The 22,986-nt window shown below is 38.5% G+C and overlaps 1 protein-coding gene across 1 annotated transcript in view; it reads right to left on the bottom strand.

Annotated features, from left to right (window-relative positions):
- RAB38 (RAB38, member RAS oncogene family) overlaps positions 1-22,986 on the bottom strand; it is a 61,047-nt gene that overhangs the window by 17,794 nt on the left and 20,267 nt on the right. The window contains exon 2 of the mRNA XM_017515416.2: positions 16,226-16,506. Within this exon, the coding sequence (XP_017370905.1) occupies positions 16,226-16,506 (281 nt within the window). The remainder of the gene's footprint in view (positions 1-16,225; positions 16,507-22,986) is intronic.

Below are 22,986 nucleotides of genomic sequence, written 5' to 3'. Positions count from 1 at the left end.
TAAAAATAAAATTGGAATTACAGAATGAAACCACAGAATAATATTTAATAGATATTAATAATAAAATTCTGCATGTGAGTTCAAGCTATCAATAGTTTCAATGCACAAGATTTCATTTGACAGAATATTATTTAGAAACATAAGGGGCTCTTACTTGACCATAAGTACAACATGTGTCTAACAGTTTGATACAACTGTTGAAAAGAAATTAATGTGGTGAGCTACTATATAAAATAAAAATATTGTGGCCCAGGCAAGGTAGTTTAGAGTCCCATTAACCCATGCTCTGTTCAGTCTATATCTAGTATATTGTCAAAAGATGTGGCCATTCCACTTAAACTTCTGTAGACCTGAAATTTAGGCTTGCTGCTATGCTCTTTAAATTAGATTTAAAAATCCCTAACTATTATAAAGTCTGGTCAAAGCTTGCTCCTACTATACCCTAGGCACCTCTGACCCATGCTAGACCTTCCAGTGACTTAAAAGAAAACACGCTGCTGCAGAATAGAGGGGGATAATCATTTAGTAACCTCATCTTCCTACTTTAATTTTAGATCCACTAACTGGCAGAAACCCAGTAAATGAATCTAAGTTTTGATTAATTAAAGAGAGAATCAATGCTGTATAATCTGACTTTTTTTCTTGTCAACATCTTCCCAGTTTATTAATCAGAATAGCACAGGGAAAAAAAGTGAAAAGTCAGGCTACTCAAAAGTAATCTTATTAGGGTTGTCTACTGAGGAGAGTCCACTGAGCTCTAGTCTTAGCTCTTTTGGAAAACACCTATACTACCTCTACTACTGTCCCTCTCTGGGTCCTCATTTTTTCATCTAAATGTGGGAGTGCCGAGAGATTAGTCCTTAGTCCTTTTCTCTTTTCTATCTATACTCATTCCCAAGAGCTCTTTAAATATCGCCCACATATTCACAGCAACCAAACATATCTGCGGCCTGGGCTTCTCTCCTGAACTGCAAAATCATACATAACGACTTATTTTACATCTGCTCTTAGTTGTATAGTAATCTTCTAGACTTTAACTCATAAAAAAATGAATCTTGTTATCTCCTCCCCATTGATCCCTCTACATCTCAAGCCCCCATTGAAAAATTGTTTTTTTTTTTTTTTTTTTTTTTTGAGTCTTTGCTCTGTCACCTTGGCTGGAGTACAGTTGCACAATCTAGGCTTACTAAAACCTCTGCCTTTTGGGTTCAAGCAATTCTCCTGCCTCAGCCTCCTGAGTACCTGGGATTACAGGTGTCCACCACCAACCGTGGCTAATTTTTAAATTTTTATTTATTTATTATTTTTTGGGGGATGGAGTTTCACTCTTGTTACCCAGGCTGGAGTGCAATGGCGCGATCTCAGCTTACCGCAACCTCCGCCTCCTGGGTTCAAGCAATTCTCCTGCCTCAGCCTCTCGAGTAGCTGGGACTACAGGCACGCGCCACCATGCCCAGCTAATTTTTTTTTTTTTTTTGTATTTCTATTAGAGACGAGGTTTCATCATGTTGACCAGGATGGTCTCGATCTCTTGACCTTGTGATTCACCCGCCTCAGCCTCCCAAAGTGCTGGGATTATAGGAGTGAGCCACTGCGCCCCGCCTTTTTTTTGTATTTTTAGTAGAAATGGGGTTTCACCATGTTGGCCAGGGTGGTCATGAACTCCTGACCTTAAGTTATCCCTCACTCTGGCCTCCCAAAGTGCTGGGATTACAGGCATGAGCTCCCTCACCCAGCCGCCAACTCTGTTATTACAGTTGCTTAGGACAAAAACTGTTGCGTCATCCTTCAATCCTCTCTGTCAGGACCTTCATTTAAATTGCTAGGATATCCGGTGTCTATTGAACATTCATAAACACAATGTTGAATTTGAGCACTTCTCACCATTTCTGTTTCTTAGATATTGCAATAGCATCCCAGCTGATCTCTTGCTTCCAACATTTCTCACTATAATCCAGGTTCAACAAAACCACTGGAATGATCCTTTGGATCAAATCATATCACAGTTCAGATCAAACTCAATGGCTTCTTGCACAGAAAATTCTCACAGAAAAATCCAAAGTTCTTACAATTATCTAAAAACTCAACAGGACCCTATCATCTCTCTGACCTCATCCCTTTCACTACTATTGCTCGCTCTGCCCCATCTTCACTGGCTGCATTGCTGCTGCAAAAATACAGTTGTCAGTTCCTGCCACAGTGCCTCTGCTCATGCTATACCCACTTCCTAGAGCATTTTCCTTCCGTGAATTTACATGGCTCAATAGTGCTCATCTTTCAAATCTTTAACTTAAAAAACAAAAACAAAAACAAAAAAAACACCTCTCAATGAAACCTTCCCTGGTCAGCTGTCTAAAACTGCTTTCTTCCCTTTGTACTCCTCCTTGTGTCTCACGTTACATATGCCACACAAGCACCTCTGCTTTTGTGTTCTGCTTAGCACTTATCTCCATCTAACAAACTATATATTACACTTATTTACCATTTTATAACCTGTATTTATTGACTTTAATGCAAGCTCCAAGGTGGGAGGAATTTTATCTATTTTGTCCACTGGTATAGTTGTAACTACCTGTAACATAGACGTGCTCAATGATTATCTGAAGAATAAATGAATAAATAAAATCATAAAATAAGTAGTCTATAGGTTAATTTAAAGTGCTCCCCAAATCTAATATTCTTGTGTTTCCATGCAAATAGTACAAGAAGACATATAATGACACACTACTTTGAAGGTTAAATATGGGTTTCATCTACTGTGGTAATGCTAGATCTCTTTCAACTCTAATAGTTTACATTTACTGCTCATGACTGTCCTTCTTTACAAAAATCTGAAACACAAAAACCAAACTTACAAGCAGATGAAACAGGTGATAACAGTATTCAAAAGAAACTCTTACTTTTTAAAGAGACTCATCCAGGAAGAGCTGCCATAATAAGCCCTTCGGGGCAGCATTTAAAAATAGGATTTACAACATAATGTTTCAGAAACATATTGTATCCTGGCATCCCAATGCTGTCATTCCTCTTTCATTTTGAGAACCCCAGGGGCAATGAAAGCTAAATAATTTGTGTTACACCTAATCAACAATTTTAGTTACACTAGAACATTCAAAGTGACCAGGAATTATGAAAGTTCTCAAGAGAGAACTTCTACCCTCTGGAGCAACTTTTGACAAGCAAAATTACTAACAAAAACTGACTTCACTTCATTTAGTTCAAGGAAATGGATTTACAAATCTGGAGAATTGTGTCATTGGCTTTTCTACATTATCCCTAGGGCAATTCAATCACTTTAGGGTATCTCTGGACACCACAGGCTCACCCAGCCTTTGCGCACTCCTGCAGCATGTTAGGTCTGCAGTCAGGCTACAGAGGAGGTGCTGCTGCTCCTCTCTTTTGTCTAATGAGATATTGATTTTCCCCAATCTCAACAGCCTTTCTCAAGAAATCAATACCCTGGTAAGCAGTGAAGTAGATGGAGATGAAACAGAAGGTCTTGGGAGGGTAGGACTGTCAGCCACAAATTTAAGGGCGCTTCAAATGTGGCAAACAAGACACATCAAAGAAGGCAAAGGACCACAAAACAGAGGTCAGATGAAATCAATACTAAAAACATAAAATAACAGAGAAGGAGAGGGCAAACACGTCCTAGTAACATAACCCCTTCTAAAACAAGGAAGCCACTCTGCCAGGTTTGAAGAGAAAGTTAACATTGGTTCTGACAGAAGAGACAGGGCCTTTGTCTATTGATTTTCTTTTAAAAGTAGAAAACTGGAAAGATTGAGAACATGTGGATCAGCATTCAAAAGATTTGCATACATTTTTAGAAATCTGAAAGTAATAGAGAAGTAGTAATAGGTTTAGCGGGGTGTAGATAGCATGGTCTAAAGTATGTACAGAGGGAGGCATAGACAATAGTAGGGCTAATTCATTCCCTCAAAATCCAAGAACCTCAACATTTACATAGTAATTGTAGTTGAAACCAGGGAGACTGGCTGAAAGTCCAATGGGGACATCAACCCCATCTCTTTTCCATTCTTCTGCATAGGATACCAGCAGCCAGACATTACACCCCAATCAAATTCTGGTTTATCCTCTGAATAAACTAAAGAAAGAAGATTTGAGACTCAAGAGACACCAACTAGTGTGCCCCTGTAGGGGGTATGGAGATGGGAAAAATAATGAACAAAAAGTCTGCAAATATGGCAGCTGGACTGCTCCTTTCCTCTACAAAGAACCTGATATCATCCTTAGTGCGAAAGAAGAGTTTTTCTATAGAGAAAAGGCTTTCAAAAACTGACATGTAATCCCCAGTGAAAACCAACCTAAAGCAAAACCCACAAATGGACAATCACCATAGCCAATAATCAACATGCCTACCTAGACACATAGAACTCAGTATCTGCTTTTGATGATTTTGCTCTCAAAATTTTTAAAAAGAACCACCAACATAAATAGAAGAACAAAAGTGTACTGAAAAAAATAATTATAATGAAATAGATAATGCAAGAAACAGAATAAACTTCAAGAAAAATAAATCAGTATCTTCACAAATACAATAAACTACTACATTCTTAAATTAAGAATATGATTTCTTTTAAAAAAAGAAAAACCAGGATGGGATGAGTTGTTTAAAACTAAAACTATGATTGCTGAAATTAAAAATTATAATAAAAGACTGGAAAATTACAACAAACTACTAAACAGAATAAAACAAAAATTGCAAAAGTGCTGAAAATATGTGAAAAAACCACAGGTTCACAGACTTAGTTCAAGAGGTTACACCAAACCAGGAGTTTCATAAAGAAAGAGCAAAGAAAACAATGGGAAAAATTATTAAAGAAATAGTATCTTTCAGAACATGAGTTTCTAAGTTGAAAGAACTTACAGAGGACCCAGAACAACATATGAACAAAGGTTTATATAGAGTGTAGGATTGTGGACTTTCAGATTACCAGGGTTAAAGAAATGATTCTAAAAACTACCCGACAAAAGAAAACAGCTCATGCACAAAGCTTTAAGAATGAGAATGGTATAAGATTTCTGAAGAGTAATGCTAAATGCTGTTACAATGCAGCAATGCCTTCAAGTTATATGGGGAAATTGTTTTAAATTGAGAAATCTATACCCATTTAGAGAGTTAAAGTTGTATGAGGGTTTGAAAATATATATTTGAAGATATGAAGTACCCAGAAATGTCATGCAGCTTTTTCTAAGCTGTAGCAGGAAGCTATGTTCTAGCAAAACAGGAAGAATAACTGGAATCCAGGGAGCAGGCAATCCCACACACAAGAATGTCAAAGTGAAGTCCCAGGATTCTAGCCATGCACTGGCCCTACAGAGCATTCAAAATAAACTACATGAGGAAAGCAGAGGATTCTGGGATGAAGATCTCCAAGACAAAACAAGTCTTAACAAAACAAATAATATAATGGAAATTAAAAAAAAACAAAACAAAACATTAAGGAATAAAGATTCATTGAAAGTAAGCATAGACAGCAAATTACATGAGTGAATAATTTTCTCATATCTCATGGTATAAACCACGACTTTTATCATGATTCAACTAAAAGCAGTGATAGAACTTTACCGAAAAGATGGCACAGTGGTGAAGTAGTCAGATAAGAAAGTTAAATTCTCATCTAGAAAAGCAAATTATTAATGGGTATGTAGAAACCTAGTAAATGAAGAAATAGCAATGTAAGACTATCACTTAGACACAGGGAAGTAAAAAAAAAAAAATAGGGAGGAAGGGACTTGAATAGAGAGACCTGGGTTCCAATTTGATTCTGCCACCTGCTAACCATAGCATCTTGGGTAAATTGTTTAACTTCTTTAAGTCTCAGGTCCTTAACATATAATATGGGCATAGTAATAGCATCTATTTCATAAGGGTTTATGAGAAGTAAATGAAATAATTAAATAAAGCACATATCACACGACCTGTTAAACATGCATTTTTAAATATAATTTTTAGTATTCTTAATATTATGTGTGGTCTTGTTTTGCCAATTTTCTGATGACTGATCATGATAGGTAACTCTGCAGTAACAACACGTTCTTGATTACATAGCTAAAAAAAAGGGATGAGAAGCTTGTTTTTGTTTTCTAAAAATGAAATACTCAGGAATTCCTAAAGGTGGGTTCCTAGTGCTACACTGCACAATATGCATTAAAAAGGAGTTCTCAGTGCTTCCCTTCAGTTTTCCTTTGAGGCCTCTCTTATTCTTGGCAACCCAGATTAAACATCAAAGAAGCTGCGTCACACACAGGTGGAGGTAGCAGTTTTTTCTTTGGCTGCTCTTACTGCTCTTGTAAAAGCCATCAGATTATCTGGAACTTCATACTATATTGTAATTATTTGTTTATTTGGGTGTCTTCCAGGAGATGTATCTAATAAGAAGAAACTGTGCCCTCTATTATCAGTGGCCCAGTGCTTAGCAAAGTGCCTACTTGAGTATAGAGTAGGTATTCACAGAACACTTCAAGAATGATTCAGTGAATGAATTAATAAGTTAACAAATTCCAACACATTGCATCTTAATCAGGGTGCAAATCAAAATCACCAAAGGAATGTTTTCCAGAAACATATTCTGAGCTCCTCCAGACTTCTCTGAGAATAGGGCCAAGGCATCTACAATCTTACCAAGCTTTTCACGTGTCCCTGATGCACAACGTTTTCAAGAATCACTCTCATGGAATAGATAGAGTGCTAGACTGGATCTGAAGTCTAGAACTGGTCTCAACAATAAAAATCACTGATAATCCTCCCCAGAATTCTGTTTCTTTCTGAGTAAAAAAGACAAATATGACAGCCATTGCAGATGGCTCAAAAGACAGTAGCCAAAACACAAATGAGAGATAGATGCAAAACAAAATTATAAGAATTTCAGTGAAGAAAATTGCTATGTTCTTGTCCTGAAGCGTGAAGGAGGAATGACTTGTATAATTGGGTGCACAAGCTAATGTTAGATTCTTATGGAATGTTATGTGGCATTGTCAAGCAAAGAATTTGCAAATCTCAAGCCAAGGCATTAAATGGGGGCAGCTTCCCTCACTTTCATTTTTCTTCTTTACTTCCCCCATCCACACTGTAGGGCACTACAATCTCCCTGCTGTGCAGTGTCTAAAGAGCTTTCTGGATGAAAGGAGTTACACAATTTGGAGTCCTCCTGGGAACTACAGCAGTAAATTAATTTTTCTGCTTCTACACAGTTATCTAAGGACATAAATACCCCACATGGGCAGGGCCAAGAGTAATAGAGTAAAATAATGATAAATAGTCCTTAAAAGGCAGTGCATCAAAATATTCTTTTCCATCCAATAAACACTGACCGAGTTATCATCACTCTGTGTGTGCATGCCATTGTACTGGGTGATGACCAGGAGGACTCACAATGCAGTGCAGGGGCCAGCCCCATAAGGAAATCACCTTAACATATCATGGTAAGGTATAGGAGACACTGTAACAGGTAATGCTAGAGCCAAGTCCTGAAGGAAGAGTGAGAGACAGGTACATAAAGCTAGGAAGCATTTTCCAGAGAGGAGAAATACCAAGGCACGATGGGAGACTTGATGCAGTTTAGCATGACCATGGGATGAACAGAAGAAACAGAGATAGGCTTGGAGAAGCAGAAAAAATTTCACTATTGGGGTGTTCTATGCTCAGGAATGAGGGGTTTCTGAAGAATGTGTGACCTAATTATACGGTGTCTCGTTTGGGTACCTGTGTGGATGTGAGGTTTCCAAATTGGATAATTATGCTTGCAGAAAAACTGATGAATTCACTTTCAGATATTTTGGGTTTGAGGAGTTCTCTGAGTGATATCCAAGTAGAGATACAGACGAATATAGAAGTCTGAAGTGTGAGAAAGAAGTCCATGGCTGGAGATAGGGATCCAGGAAGAGAGATCCAGGCTCAAAGACAATACATTTTACTTTCTAGATGTTTTCATCCTCCCACAGAAAGCATCTACAAGGATTCTTTTTTCTCAGAGAGAATCAAGGCAGACCTTACTCTGTTCCCACCCTCTAGAAAAGAGCAGGACTAACTGGGCAAAATACATATTTTTGACGATTATTTAATTGTGGTTTCAGTGGGGTGTAATTTTGATCCAGCCAGAGGACAGTTGGCAATGTCTGGAGATAGGTTTGATTATCACAACTGACTGGGGTATTGTATGCTACTGATCTTAAGTGGGTAGAGACAAGGGATGGTTCTAAATATCCTACTTTGCACAGCACACACTCTCCCCTCCCAATCCCAGCTAAGAATTATTTGGCCCAAAATGCAACAGTGCTGAGGCTGAAAAGCCATATGCCTTATATTAGCATTTTCCAAATTTTTGTAAGGAAAAGGCACTAATTGAATAAGAGTTGCTATTTAGTTGGCATTTGTCTTTTAACAAAAATCAAGTATGGTCATCCTTTGATTTTTGGACATTACTGAGAAACTGTTGAATCTCTGAGTTCGGACTTGTGCAGTCCATGAAGGATTCTCAGCCTGAAAGGTTTATGCTAATAAACATGATTTAACACACTCACAGCTTTGCTCTCTGTTTCCCTTCCACCTTATACTTTAGTCTCATTGAACTTCAGCATTTTCAGCACTTTCAGCACTTTCTGTGATTTCTCAATTCCATGCCTTTCAGGCGCTGTTTCCTCTGCCTAGAATATCCTTCTCCTTCCATCTCTGCCTCTGGCAATGCTACAGATTTTACAAGTCTGTGTTCCCCTCCTATCTTCCTAACCTCATATATCATATATGATGGCCTCTATATATGGCGTCTACAGCTTTCCTCAAGAGGTGTCATCTCTCCAACCCACATGCCTGGCACCACCTAAGAGAAATATATATGCCAGGTCAGCCCATATAGTGCAGTTTAGCCCTCTCTTCTGATGAATGGTCCTTGCCTAGAGAGATAAGGCTGCAGTGTACAGAGGTTTCTGAGTGACTGCATCCTTCTGACCTCAGAAAAACAGGCCTTTCCTCAACTAGACCCAGCTCTAGGTTCACCAGGAATTCTAAATTTGAGAAAGACTGCTGAGAAAATAAAGAAGGCACTTTCACAGATCATGGAAATTGTGGGCTTTGACCAGATAGCTAGGGGTCAGAATCATGACACAAGGCTGCATGGCTTTGGACATGTCCCTTAATCATGCCATGACTTCTCCTCTCCATGAAAAATGGGGATAAAGCTTTATTATTGTAAGAATTAGTGATAATAGCTGTGAAAACGCCCAGAAGGTTCTTAGTATGCAATAAATGATTGCCCTTTCTACAAATAATACGTGGGCATGAAAAATTTGCACATGTAATTTCGAGAGATTCTTGGAGAATCCTGTGCACTGAAACATGGATCCTCTTTTATAGCTGGCCCATGGTGCCCTGAATTGCTTAAGTCTCTTTCCATAGGTATCTGCAGAAAAATGTGTTGGGGTCAGGCAATTCCTGAAGAAAGAGTTAATATTTAGCCAGAGCAAGAAGTAGTTGTCGGGGAGAGTATCAGAATCAGAGATTCTAATCTGAGTTCTGAAGACTCCTTACTACTAAAGCCAGGGTATTTTTCTACGTTTCTTCTCTCACATCCAGAGCTGGACTTTGTGAGCAAAATGAAATACAAAGAATGTCTACTGCCTTATAATCCCATACTGAGTGAGTATCATGGACTAAAGCACAAAGATGAGAAAAAGATAGGTGCCTGACAATGGCTAGAAGAAAAGTACACGTGAGAAAGGGCCCTTCCTTATCCAACTCACCCAACAATTCCATGTGAATTATTCCATTTTGTCACATTTCTTGGAAAACGTATTTACACAGTTGTGTATCTGTCATTAGACTTCAAACTCCTAGAGATCAGGACTACATTTTACTCATGTAGCTATCCCAGTCCCTGGTCTACCATGTATCAATTGCTCAATAAATAATTATTATATAAGGTCAGGCTGGGTAAGGTTATAAGGCAGATCCACGTGGTGGTTAGGTGGCTAAGCTGTTCCGTCAGTACATCTAGCTTGAAATCCTGACTCTTCCACATACCACTATGAGGTCTTTAGCTGGTCACTCTCTAATTTAAACTTTAATTTCTTCACCTGTAAATGGGAAAAGTAACAATACTTACCATACAAGGTTATTTCAAGCATAAACTAAAATGCATGCAAAGCCATTAGCACAGTGCTTGGCTAAAGAGAAGCTATTCTTATTTTGAGACATCAGTGGTAAATTGTGAAATGTAAAGGGTCAACTGGTAAATAATTGAAGCTTTGCAGGCTATAAGGTCTCTGCTGCAACTGCTCAGCTTTGTAGCTGTAACGTGAAAGTAGCCATTGTTAACATGTAAATCAACGGGCTGAGTTCCAACAAAACTTTATTTACAATACAGAGCAGGCCATATTTGGCCCACAGGCCATAGTTTGCTCATGCATGTTCTAAGATATCTAAATTTAAATCATTAACTAGTAGAACCTACAGAAGATTTTTCAACCAGGCAGTGAAAAAATCAAAGTCATCCCTTGAGCAGGTTAAGTTTTTAACAGCATGCAAAACAGACTACTGTTAGCAAAATCTGGAGTCAGGTTATTATAATTGTCCAAGCATGAAACAGGAAAGATCTGAGCTCGAAGTAATGAAAATATAAACCACACAGGATAGAATGACATACGCAACGCCTTGTCTTCCACAAACCAAACTATGGTTATATCCTCTGATGGTCCATTTCTACTGCATCTTAGTCACAGTTAGATCTCAGATTATCCAGTAAATTATAAGCATTGACTTAGAGAACCTCTAGAGAATTAATTAGCTAAAGATAAAATATTGTTATTAATTTATATTGATCCTTAAATAGATAACTAGGTTAAGTTTGAGGCTCATACACTTCAACTATTCCCAACCTCAGAAAAAAAAATTTCATTTTTTATGTAGGGCATTAATATTCTCTCAGAGGTAATGATTCAAATAGTTGTACTACAGTCTGGTGGTCATTATGTGAAATCATTATTAAACACAGCCATCATTTCCTGTGTATTATGATTCTAACTTTGCTCACGTTTTAGATTTCAAAGAAGGGTCTTCCTTTTACGTCCCTAAGTATACCCAGCTCAAACCAGATCAAGCAAAACTATAGGGTAAAATGTGCTGTGACAAATTAAGTCAGTGGAGGTATATCTTATAACTTCATCTGCATTATTTGGAGATGGATGCCTACAACCTAAAATTGGTGGAATCTAGGTCATCTGCCTGTGTCTAGTTGCAAAAGAAGCAAAAGAAGAAAGTTTTATGAGTTCTTCCTGGCGAGGTGAGCTTCCTATGGCTGAAAATTTCCCAAAGATAACAAATGTATTTAACAGTTGTTAGAAAGCCAGAAAACATGAAAAATATCCACTACACTATGGAACATCTGCTCTTCTCCCTAAAAGAAACTAATACCATCCTACAGAGAACAGTATTAGATATATTCTTTTCTCAGCAGAAGGATACACATTAACATTTTTATTTTTAGCCTCAGAGAAGAGACTAAAATTGAGAATAATTTAACAAAGGAAAGTTTCTTCCCAGGGCACCTGTTGCCCTTAGAATATTCTGGGAGAGAGGGTGAGTCCAAGAAGTCACTATAAATAGCATAGTAAGAGCCAAGGATATCTGTCAGGAGTAGGACTGGGGTAGGGAGAGTTAAGAGCAGGAGGCAATGGACGTTCTTTCTGTGCATTTGACTTTTGTCCCCACTATTGCATATATACAACTTGCTCCATCCTTTCCCACCTACACTCGCGTTTGTGGTGGTGTATTTCTGAACATAGTCACACCTGATCCATTCCATTATGCGAGCAGAATAGAGCAGGCTTGAAAAGGCTAAGATATAGAAACAAACCTTTTCATCAGAGTGCGACTGTTGTGTGCATCAGAGCCAGATCAGCATATGGACCGTGGGGAGAGACAGTAGGAATGGTGTAGAGTGTGTGAAGTGTGTGTCTACACGTGGTGGGATCTGATATTATGCATCTGGGCCCCACATACATTATCTCTTAATGCTCACAGCAGCTCTAGAAGGTGGGTGGGTGTGATTAGAGATTTAATTAAAAAACAGCAACTGATGGAGAGTCAGGTAATGGGCACCAAGAATATACCAGCCAATTTGTTCAGCAGGTAGCAGAGTTCAGTCAGCCTCTGAGATGGGCCCTGAAAATATACTAACAAGAGAAGGGCAGGATCCTTATCCTAAATAAACAGAACTGCCAAAGCAGATTATAAAAATGGAATATGGGCACAGGAATACTAAAATATCCCATTATTAGAGCTAAAGTATGATGTACAGAGTAAAATGAATTGAGCTCATGATCTACAGGTGGCCATGTAAATTTAAATTACAAATTAAAAATGAAGGTATTATTAATAATTATGCTGGAACACTAGGTATAAACCAGGAATTTGGGGGACAAACTGGGACACATGATTACCCCAATTATATATCACCTAGAGAATCCACAGGAAGAATTCGAGGAAATATAGCCAAGAAAGAAAAAAGAAAAAAAACAATAAAAGGTTGAAAACCAAGGAATATCTGACTTAGAAAAGACTATTTTCTTTCCTTTGGTTTAACATTGGAAGAGCTAATGTGAAAAACCAGAGACACCAATATGTATTTAATTTTTGTTTTTTCTCTCTTAATTCACTTGCCAGCCAGGGACTACCACGCATTGCTCCAGCAACAGCATTAGCCATAAAACTCTCAACGAAATTTACTGCATAGGATTGAAAAGCAAGGGGGTAAATTTGCCTCAGCAGTGGGGTCAGTGGTAAGACAGAGGCTGGTTTCAATGATTAACTTATTAAGATCTTAAAAGTTTCAGTTGCAGAGATGTCCAAGCTAATGATGATACCCGAAGAATTTCTGCAGGATGTGCCCATGGGGACAATGCCAGAAGTCTGACTCAGAAATTTCAGCAATGTGAAGACAGGGAATCACATGTTTACCACCAGACGTTATGTCACCACTCAAAAGAACTCTAATTGTTAGTAGACTGACTGTATAAGAGAAAGATACCAACGGGAAAATGTTCTTTGATCTCAAAATGAAGGAAAGAATTAGTAGGTGTCCCCAAAAATTACCATCTCTGCTTCAGGCAGACAGTTTGATCTAGGCTTCAGGTTTGCAAATGTTGTAATACTGTACTCAGAAAGTTGGCAGAGCTTTATCAGAGATCTTTAAAAAGATTTTTAAAACAGTTTGACACTCCAGTTTGTCAGTGCTGCAGGACTGTTCCTGAGCTTCCAAGTGTTGACTTTGAATACTAACCTGGCACAGGCAAGCCATTTTCGTTAAGACATTCAGAAGGACAACCTCAATAGCATTATGTTTGAAAGGAAAAGAGATGTGGAACATGGCTATTTTACAATTAGGCCTTGTATTCTCTTGATTATATTAGCTTGTGTAATCCCATGTCCCCTCTCCCCAACACCATACAAAGCTTCTCTTCAAAGTGCACACTTACAGAGATTTGGAGGATTAGAAATCCAGTACCTAAGTAATGTGGGTTAGCCATTCCTAAAGCTAATAAACATGTGTCCTTAAGCAGACAGTTTAACACTCTAGTGGTTGAGCAAGGAATGTTCAAGTGAGGTGAAAAATGTGTTCAGAGGTCTTTGACCCAGAAGTAATTTCAAGCCTCCCTACAGATTCATAGGCCTTTTTCTTTCTTTTCCCTTTTTTCTTATTAGCACTTAATCACTATCCCACACTGTATATTTTATTTGTTTTGTGGTTGTTGTTATCCATGAAGGCAAAGTTCTGTTTCATAAATTTCTATATTCTCAGTGCCTAGAACATTTATGTGGCATATAACAGGTATTTGATAGTATCGATTGAATGAATGAATGAATGAATGAATAAAGACTCCTCTCCTCATGCAAATATGGGTCATTTAGCCTAGTTTATACTTACAATGTAATGTAATCAACTAAGACAAGGAGTTCTCCAAAGCCCTACTCTTTTTCCCCTGTGCCTGGAGGCTTCTGGGCTGGGAAGTCACACTTTTTGAAAGAAAGCAATTTGAAGGAATACACAGGAAATTTGGAGTGAAATTCAGTGTGGAGCTAAAAGGAAATGAAAATCAGTGAATTCACCCACATTTTGAAATTTAAAAAAGAAACAGGCTAACATTCAAAAAAGAAGACAGACTACAAAGATACCATGCTTCTTAAATTTCTGTAACTTAATCATGCCTTTCAGTTGTGCTCTACTTATCTCCCTTTACAGCAAGAAATCCCTAAACCACATAAACTAAAAAGGTTCAATGACAGTCAAGAACTATAAAATGATGGGGAACGTATCCTGAACCAAAGGAAGAGTCCTAAGAAACAGGGAAACAGAAATTTAAAATAGAATAAAAGGGGAAAGCACACTGGGGCCTCAAAAGGAAAACAGGAACTCTGGCAACTGAGGAATAACAACTTAACAAACAGAAAAGTACCTAGTGACAGAAGAGCCAGGAGATAGGCATCAGGGCTCTCCATAGGAAGGATTGAAAGAAAAGAACATCCCACTGTGACAGAAAAAGTGGGACCACCAGGCTCTTCCTCCCTGCCATCATCTCCAATCCAAATGCTTACTTAATTGTGCTGCTCTTTGTAATTCAGTGGTATTCTCAAATGCAGGTTTTCTTTCCAGCGTCTACAGCCTCGACTCCAGTTTAAAGTCTCATTATGTTCCCACAGAACACGGTAACTACCATGCCACTCTGTCTCCTGGTTCACCACCCTTCAATCCTTCTTCCTAGTTTCTCCAAGGCAAAGTGAACCATTCTACTTTCCAGCAGAAAACGCATTAGAGGTTCCTCCTCAGCCTATTGGAATGATGACAATTCCAGTAATATTTTCAAACCATTTGGTAATGAGGCGCACAAATGTTCACTATAAGGCCGAAGTGTGAACTCTGTAAGTACGGAGCCCATGGCTATCTTATTCACAGCTGAATCCCAAAAAAACTAGCATTTAATATTTGAATAAAAGTGGAAAGATCATGATGTAAAACCATGTATAATGGAATTCAAACAATGTAATTATATGCACACAAACAAAAATCAGAAAATACAGCAAAAATAGTTATTTTTAAAATTTTAGTTATGGTTTTTTACGGATTTTCAAATTTTGCCATGAAAGATTTTTTTTCTGTGATACTGAGATTTTTAAAATACAGGCACAAACAAAAAGAGAGCGGAACAAAAATCAGGCACCTGACATACCAGTTGACAACATGAGGGTGCTATGAGAAGTACATAATTCTTATCCACTACACAGGATCCTTCATCTTCCAGCCCTGCCTCAGCTCTCCCTCTGGTCACTTCTCTGCCACCCAGGGGAATCAGCATGGCCAAGCTATGCTGTGTTCTTCACATTTGTGTTTGCTGTCTATTCTCTGTTACTCCACTATTCCAGTATGCCCAATGTGGTGTTTACCATCTTTTCTTTCACAGGAACAAGCACAATTCCTGACATACAGGCGAACATATTAAATATTGAATGTGTAAATTAACTAACACACGAATAAGGCATTACTGTAAAATAATACTCACCTAATGAAGTTTCTCTGAGGACTAAACGGTAAAATGCATGCAAATATGTCTGGCTCGGAGGCCGGGCGCGTGGCTCATGCCTGTAATCCCAGCACTTTGGGAGGCTGAGGCAGGTGGATCACTTGAGGTTAGGAGTTCAGGACCAGCCAGACCAACATGGAGAAACCCTCTTTTTACCAAAAATACAAAATTAGCCAGGCACAGTGACACATGCCTATAATCCCAGCTACTCAAGAGGCTGAGGTGGGAGAATCACTTGAACCTGGGAGGCAGAAGTTGCAGTGAGCAGAGATTGCACCATTGCACTCCAGCCTGGGCAACAAGAGTGGAACACTGTTTCATAAAAAAAAAAAAAATGGAAAATATGCCTGGCTTATAGTAAGACCTCAAAAAGCAAACACAGTTACCAACTATTATTATTATAACCTTGTACAAGTTGCTTTGCTCCTTTTGCCACAATGATCTTAAATTGCAGATAATAATTCCTGCCTTGTCTACTCATCACCTTGAAATGAGAAAGAATTTAAAGCAGTTGGGAAATCATAAATCACTAAACAAACATATTATTATCATTATGATAATGGTGATGATTATGTGCCATTTTCTTTGTTAATCTTGCCTATGATAAGCTTATTATTAAAAGTCACATTACCTTTGCTGATGTTTCAAACCATCCTACGAAACCATGCTCCTTGCAGAACTGGTCCATCTTGAGGCCGTTGTTCATGAGCATATCTTTCCCCTGGTCACATTTGTTGGCCAACAAAACCACTGAAACTGGTTTGCCATTAGGGAGAGTTAACTTGGAGTCCAAATCATTTTTCCACTTTGCCACTGCTTCAAATGTGGCTGGCCTGGTGACATCGAAGACAATAAATGCACCCATAGCTTCTCGGTAATAGACTCTTGTCATGTTTCCAAATCTTTCTTGACCTGACACCAAAAAGAAATAAAAATGAAAAACATATTACAATTGTAAACCAAATCGTATTAGAACTTCGTGCGGCCTCCAAGATGAGGAAGTCACTCAGTAAAGTGTTTCATCTTTATTGATAATCTTTAAAGAGTAAACCAAATATGCAATCATGCAGCTTTGTTATGATTTTTTAGTTCAGAAGGGAATTCTTTCATTTAATGAATAGGTACTGAGAAACTTCTGTGTACCATGTAATATTCTAGACCTGTGCTAATACAGTATTCGAGTAACCACACATGGATATTTAAATTAAATGAACAAAAACTAAAGAAAAATTTTAATTCAAGTACTCTGTCACTCTAGGTAGCTACATTTCAAGTGTTCAGTCACCACACATCGCTAATGGCTACTCTATTAGACTATGCCAATATAAAACATTTCTATCAGTATAAAACATTCAATTGGGCAACACTGTTCTAAACATTTGGGATATTCTGATTAAAATATGAGAATCCCTGACACCATGGAGATTATATTTTAATGGGAAGACATATTTTAAACAATAAACATAATAAATAAATTATGGAGTATGTTTAAAAGGGATCCACAATCTAGTCCAATTAAAGGTTATAATAATAGCTACTATTTATTGCGTGTTTACTAACCATGAGAAATGTGATTTACATAGTGATCGAGAAGGTAAAATTATTACCCCCATTTTAAAGTAAAGAAATTGAGACTTAGTCTAAGTAACATTCTCAAATTATACAGATAGTAAGCTTGAGAAATCATAATACAAACCCGAGCTGTCTGAATCTAGAGCTCACAGTCTTTTATCAGCATTGAATACTCTCAACTACTAAACTATAGACTGTACTCTCTCTTCTGCAGGCTTATGTACCAGTACCATCTCACTGAATTTGACTGAACAGATATTTATTGGACATCTATTGCATTGGTGCCAGTTTCTGGACTAGCTGCTCAGAATACAACAGTAAACTAGATGGTCTCTACCCTTAAATACTCTATAACCTATTGGATAAGAAAAGCCTTCCTACAGCAAAACACTAAATAAGTTTTGGGATTTTTTTGTTTTGTTTTTTTAAGGATAAGGATTGGTTTTAGAATAAGTTAGAATCAGCTGGTATCAATTTTTCTCTGATACTTAATTTTCTGATTGAATATTGCCAAGTTTCTTAAGCACTCTAAGTTCATTCTTCTTCATCTGCAAAATGGCAATAATAATTTGTACTGCACAGTGTTGTCATGTGGACGAAGTGAATTAATATATGCAAGGCACCCAGATAGTACATTAGAACTAGTCAATACTTGAGTTTTCCTTCTCTTTTGGCAGCATGCTAAAAAAATATGAAAGACAATATGGCACAAGTTCTGAAATCAGAGTTTCAGATCAGAGTTTATGACAAAAAAATTATTTCAGCTGAGTAACAAAAATGAACAAAATCCCATTACTTCAAACTCTGTCTATTAATATTTGCTGAAGATAGGAGCTAATGAAGACTGGCTTATATTTTCTGATCCCAAAACCCCAGAAGTATGTGACCAGATGAAGTCTTTTTATTCTGATTTGGGAATTTATTTATGTTAAGAGTCTTATAAAGTTACACAAATTAAAACAAAGTCAGTGTGTATTTAACAAGTCAACTTTTCTTGGAAAGAGTAAAATGCTAAAAGTGGGTTGTATCTAAGAAAACACAGTCAACATATCTCTAAGAAAACTTTACCCTTAATTATGAGCTCAAAGTTTTATGATGGTAAGTTCTAATTCAGGTTAGCAAGCTGTTTTATAGATTGTTATATTAACATTGGTAGCAGCATTGAAATTGTAAGAGAGAAGGCTCCCTAAGCACTTAGTGAAAATGAATGAAGGTCAAGGGCTCTGGCCCTAGTGTGTGAGCATATGTGCAGAAGCAAGTATCACTGGAAAAAAGAGTATTTTGTCAGGACCAGCATATGACAGTCTCACAGTATTTTTTACATGGGTTACACTAGAGAAGCATTTTTTAAAAATATCCCACAGTTGTCTAAACAATGAAATAAAGGGGCAAAATAGTCTCCACATGACACATAATCCACAGATGAACACTTTCAGTTTTCCCAAAGAAGTTTTACATTTCTTTTCTTTTTTCAGAATAATAGGGGAAAAAAGCTTTCTGTGATTATTCAGAACTTCCAAGGCCTTGAGGCTTTTAAAGGATGTCTTATGATCTCTTTCAAGGATCTAATCAGATGAAGAGCCAAGTTGTGGCTTATTTAATAATCTGCTTGTCCAGAGGTTTTCAACGTAGAATATGGTGGTCTTCAAGAATAAATATTTTGCATTTTAAATATATAATAAAGAGTTATTTTAAGACCATACAAAAAGCAATGCGTAGGCTATACCTTTATAGAGAATCAAAAAGGAAAATATATGTGTGTGTGTGTATGTGTGTTTGAGTTTGTGAATGCATGTGCGTCAGATCAGAAACAAGAAGAAGACAGTTCGTTTCTAGAAAGAAAAGACTTTTGTATGTTGAGGTTACTGGGCCAGCCTACTTGGAAAGTTTTTATTTTTGACATTCCGGCAAGGGGTCACATTTAGATCAGAGCATTTCTAGTACTGACATTGTTTCCTTTCTTTGTCAGCTGACAGCGCTTTTGGCTGTTTCTTATTCAGGGAATGAGAACCATGTGACTCAGAGTGAGTGCGTACTTTTGGGCAAAGTAGAGACCTGATGAATTCATTACAGTTAAATTTCCTTTTAAAAAATGACTAAAATTCAAAAACTTCCCTTGGCTTTAGATCACTTATTCAACACACATTTACAGATTGACCAATGTGGCTAAAGCTCTATGCTTTGTGCTGGAAATGTATAGTTTTTGCCTAGCAGAAACTTCTAAACTAAGTTGTGTTACACTGGATTACTGCACTGAAAATAATTAACTTCACCACGTAAGTCCCCAGTGCTCTTAAACACACACTTCATAGTAGTGTAGATGAGGTTCATGATTCAGCTTTGGGCTATGAGGGCTGTTAAATGGCAAAACAATCAATCAGATCACAAAAGTTAATATAATGGATGCAAGAACTATTTAGATAATTTAACAGCAGAAGACACAAGCTTGAAAAGTCAGAAGACATGGGTCTTAATTTTACTCACTGGTCACCAAAACAGATTCAGACAAATGTATTTCTCTCCCTGAGACTCAGTTTTTTTAATCTATAAAATGAACCTGGTGTGGCTGATTTCAAACGCCCCTTCCTCATGACTTTGATTAAATCAAACTTTGGCCCTCTGTCCCAACAGCCTGAAATGGTCCATTTGGTGTCACAGACTCAGCTAAAAATACACACAAGCATCACAGCCATAATGTGTGTCTAGTGATATTTTTACTTCAAGTCATCTTCTAGCTCTCTCCTCACTCCTTCAACCAAAGAGGCTCCAGTGTCCAACTAAAACTTTTACTTTAGAGGTAGTCCTTGACCCTGCCCCTCCTCTCCCCCAGCATTGCTCCTGCTCCAGCTCAGCCCCTTATCGCTCCTCAGCTGGATGCCTGGGAGCCTCTTAACTGGGGAACTCAGCAACTAGGCTCTCATCACTGTCTCTCTCTCCAAATATAAACATAAATGTAAGCACAGGTCTTCAGACAATTGACATTCTGGCAGCATAAGAAATCACCTGAGGTATTTATTGAATACCCATCCCCAGGTTGCATGTCTCAGAGATTCTTTATTGTGTTGTTTTAGTGTAGAGGTCAGGAATTTGTATTTTTTTAAGCCATCTCTAGGTGATATTAAAGTATGACCTAATCTTAAAACTACTATTTCTTTTTTCCCCCTGCCAAGATAGTATATTAGGGCCTTTTAACATGCCTCAGCCACTTGGAAATAGCAAGACAGTGCATAAAGACCAACTGTGTGGGCTTTATTTCAAGAAGGAAAATGGGTATCCACCAGAATCATGAAGGATACCCCAGATCCCAGGGAGGGGAACATGGGCAAACAGCCCCTTTGATAGCATCCAGCTAATAAAAGTTAGGGAAGCTTCAGTATGTGAGAGAGGAAGAGAGCCTCCCTCTGTATTTGCCTTTCCATTGGAGATCCCAGCAAAGCATGCCAAGGGAAAGCACTTTTTCCTCCCAAGCCCTGGAGCTAACATGTGGAGTGCCTTGGAGACATTGTGAAAAAAAGATTTGAGGAAAAGCTGCAGACATTTTCCTAGACTCATGACCAAGACCTGAATGCCATTTTTAATCTGAGGGCACAGAAAGGCAGCCATTCATTTTAATCTCTAGCCAGAGACTGAACCACTCACTCTAGAGCAGCGCAGGAGCCTTCACAGCCAGATCTGTGGAAAGCACCTCAGCAGTAGGTGCCAGAATTGTGTTCTCCTCTGCCACAACCCTGGGACAGGAGGAGAGTTGGTAAAGCTGCAGTTTCTACTGGGCAATAATACTTGTATCTGTAAATCTAGGGCAAGCTTGGCAAGGTGGAACCAATCTGCAGGTGTCCAGCCTGCTCCCCTGAGACTGTGGTGCAGCAGGGCCCTCTCTGTTCTCTCCCCTGGCAGAAATCCAGGTTTTTGGAGCACCCACTTGCCTGGACCAGCAGCCTGAGCTACCCCACACTTGATAGACATGGATCGTGGTACAGCAAATTCCTCACCACTCCACGGCTAGGTAAATCTCCAGGCATTCAGATACCCTGTTCACATGGAGCAGCAGTCTGAGCTGCGCCACTCATCCTATGCAGTGATCCGGATGCAGGGAGGCCAACTCTGTTTCATGCCAGCGCAGAACTCTGGGCATTCAAAGCACCTGCTCATCTGGCTCAGTAGCCTGAGCCACCACACCTGCCCTGGACATGGATCATGAGGCAATGAGGCCCTCTCTGCTCCATGCCCAGGCAAATCTCCAGCCATTAGAAGGATCAGCTTACCTGAATTGGCAGCCTGAGCCATCCCACCTGTCCTGTGTAGAAACTGTGGTGCAAATAGAGCCTCTTTGCTCTACATCCAGGCAGATCTCTAGGCATCTGAAGCACTTATTCTCTTGGATTAGGAGTTTAGGCTGCTACCCTTTCCATGCAGAGCAATTGGGGCTAAGGCGGTTTCCCAGCTTGATGCCAAGGCACACAACTGGGCACTTGGTTGCTGCCCCAGATTCTTCTTCAGCACAGGGTGCTTGCACCTGCCATTAGGGGCCCTGTAGATGAATCTACCTGGTCTGGCCCCACCCATTGTGGCTCCCAACCCCCAGGGATGAGCAGGGGGCTCAGACCACTGTGCATTCTAAGAATCACCCCATTGCCTGAGGCAACAGAGAGCTTCTGCCAGTAAACAAGGATCAGGTATATACCTAGCCACATTGGCTGCAGTCTGCTATCATGCATAAGTACTATCTACTGGCTTATAGGTCAAACTGCACAGCCCAATATAAAACCTCCAGAAAGAAGTACATAAGGCTACAGAAGCTAAACCAAAAGACCCTAGGGAAGCGAGGAAAGGAAAATGAAAAGAGAGAAAAAAACAGCAATAGTATCATAGGGAAAGAAAGAAAAAGGAATTAATTCTACAAACATGAAAATAATTACAAAAATTATAAGTGACAGAATTTTCAAATGAGAAGGAGCAAGTGCAAAAATTCTGACACTCTGAAAAATAGGAATGTAGTGACACCATCAAAGGATTGCACTAGATTTCCAGCAAAGGTCCCTAATGAAAATACAAACTCAGAAGTGACAGATAAAGAATTCAAATCATGGATTGCAAGGAAGCTCAATGAAGTCCAATACAAGATTAAAAAGAAACTTCTAAAGCAGTTCAGGAAATGAAGGAGGAGATCAATCTTAAAAAGTAATTAATCATAGCTTCTGGAATTGGACAGCTCACTTAAGGAATTTCAAAATATAATCGAAAGCTTTATTGATAGACTGAACCAAGCAGAAGAAACTATTTCAGAGCTTGGGAACTGTTCTTTTGAACCAACCCTGTCAGGTATACAAAAAAAGAAGAGAGAGAGAGAGAATTGTTTTTTTAATAAAGAAGTCTTGGAGAAATATGGGATTATGTAAAGAGATCAAAGCTACAAATTACTGGCATTCCTGCAAGAGAAGAAAAATTTAAAAACCTGGAATACATATTTGGGGGAATAATCCAAGAAAGTTTCCCTAATCTTGCTAGAGAGGTAGAGATTTAGATACAAGAAATCCAGAGAACATCTGCCAGATTCTATACAAAATGAACATCAGCAAGGCATCTAGTCGCTACATTGCCCAAGATCAATGCTAAAGAAAAAAATCTTAAAGGCAGCTAAAGAAAAATGTCAAATTGCAGACAAAGGGAACCCCCTTTGGCTAACAGTGGACATCTCAGTAGAAGCCTTACGAACCAGGAGAGATTGGGAATCTATTTTCAGCATTCTTAAAGATTAGAAATTCCAATTAAGAGTATCATATCCTGGCTGGGTGCAGTGGCTCATGCTTGTAATACCAGAAC

Source organism: Cebus imitator, unplaced genomic scaffold (assembly GCF_001604975.1).
Source record: "Cebus imitator isolate Cc_AM_T3 unplaced genomic scaffold, Cebus_imitator-1.0 Scaffold549, whole genome shotgun sequence".
NCBI classification, from domain to species: domain Eukaryota; kingdom Metazoa; phylum Chordata; class Mammalia; order Primates; family Cebidae; genus Cebus; species Cebus imitator.
The sequence above is the reverse complement of the archived record's forward strand: the minus strand, read 5'-3'. Positions and strand labels throughout refer to the sequence as shown.